The sequence below is a fragment of the Aptenodytes forsteri genome, unplaced genomic scaffold (genome assembly GCF_000699145.1).
Source record: "Aptenodytes forsteri isolate BGI_AS27 unplaced genomic scaffold, ASM69914v1 Scaffold466, whole genome shotgun sequence".
Taxonomy (NCBI): domain Eukaryota; kingdom Metazoa; phylum Chordata; class Aves; order Sphenisciformes; family Spheniscidae; genus Aptenodytes; species Aptenodytes forsteri.
Window position 1 is genome coordinate 88,993 of NW_008795119.1, and position 897 is coordinate 89,889.

Consider the following 897-nt stretch of genomic DNA (forward strand, 5'->3'; position numbering starts at 1 on the left):
GGCGGGGGGGGGGCCGGGCAGAGGCCCCGTGAGGGGCTGGGGGGGTGCCGGGCCCCCCCCCCCGAGGTACAACAGCACTCGCTCCTGCAGCAACCCTGGCTCCGGCTCCAGCTGCAGCACTGCCCAAGCCACGGGACACAGAGTGTGGGCAGGCTGCCTGCCTCCCACCTGGACGCCAGCTCCCTCGGACCCGCCAGGTCCTGCAGCCCCGAGGGACAGAGTCCACGGCCCAGACCCCCCCCCCAGGTTCAGGTGCGGCAGGCAGACTCCACCCGGGACCGAGTTTATTCCGGGTGCAGCGGCTCCTTTTGGGGCACGGGGCCGTGCTATCTGCGGTACATGGTGAAGGCCATGAAGCTGAAGAGGAGGGTGAGGCCAGCCAGGAAGGTGGTCGCAGTGGCAGTGAAGACGTGGCGGTACTGCAGCTGGAAGTACCAGAGCACGGCCAGCATCAGCACGAAGAGCGGCAGCATGAGGCTGCCCACGTTGAGGGCGGCGTGCACGGGGTCGGTGGAGGCGCGGGGGCCGGCAGGCGCGGGGGCCGGGCTGTGCTGGGAGATGTGGCAGGGGGGGGGGGAGGGGGGGGGGGGGGAGGGCGGCCAGGCTCTGGGTGTCATCGCGCAGCAGCTGGCCCTGGTAGATCAGCCGCACTTGCTGCTCCTGCCCAGGGAAATAGTCCCTGGGGTGGGGGACAAGAAGGGAAACGTCACGCTCCCGCCAGGACAGCATCCCCTCCGTCCACCCCCCAAGGAGCAGGCTGCGAACGCGCCCACCTTGACTGCCTGCTCTGCCCGCACCCCTGTGCCCACGCTTCACCATCAGCCGCCCCTGGCGTTGCCAGAAGCGAAAGCGCCTGCCAGGATGGGCCATCTGATGGCCCCGCCAGGGACGGGCAGG

At 70.7% G+C, this 897-nt stretch overlaps 1 protein-coding gene across 1 annotated transcript in view; it reads right to left on the reverse strand.

Moving 5' to 3' along the window:
* Positions 1 to 269: 269 nt before the first annotated feature.
* The window catches only part of TMUB1 (transmembrane and ubiquitin like domain containing 1), a gene marked incomplete at its 5' end in the record, with an annotated part of 1,838 nt that continues 1,210 nt past the window's right edge, over positions 270 to 897 (reverse strand). Inside the window, 2 exon segments of the mRNA XM_019471491.1 lie at positions 270 to 588; positions 590 to 679. Of these exon segments, the coding sequence (XP_019327036.1) occupies positions 327 to 588; positions 590 to 679 (352 nt within the window).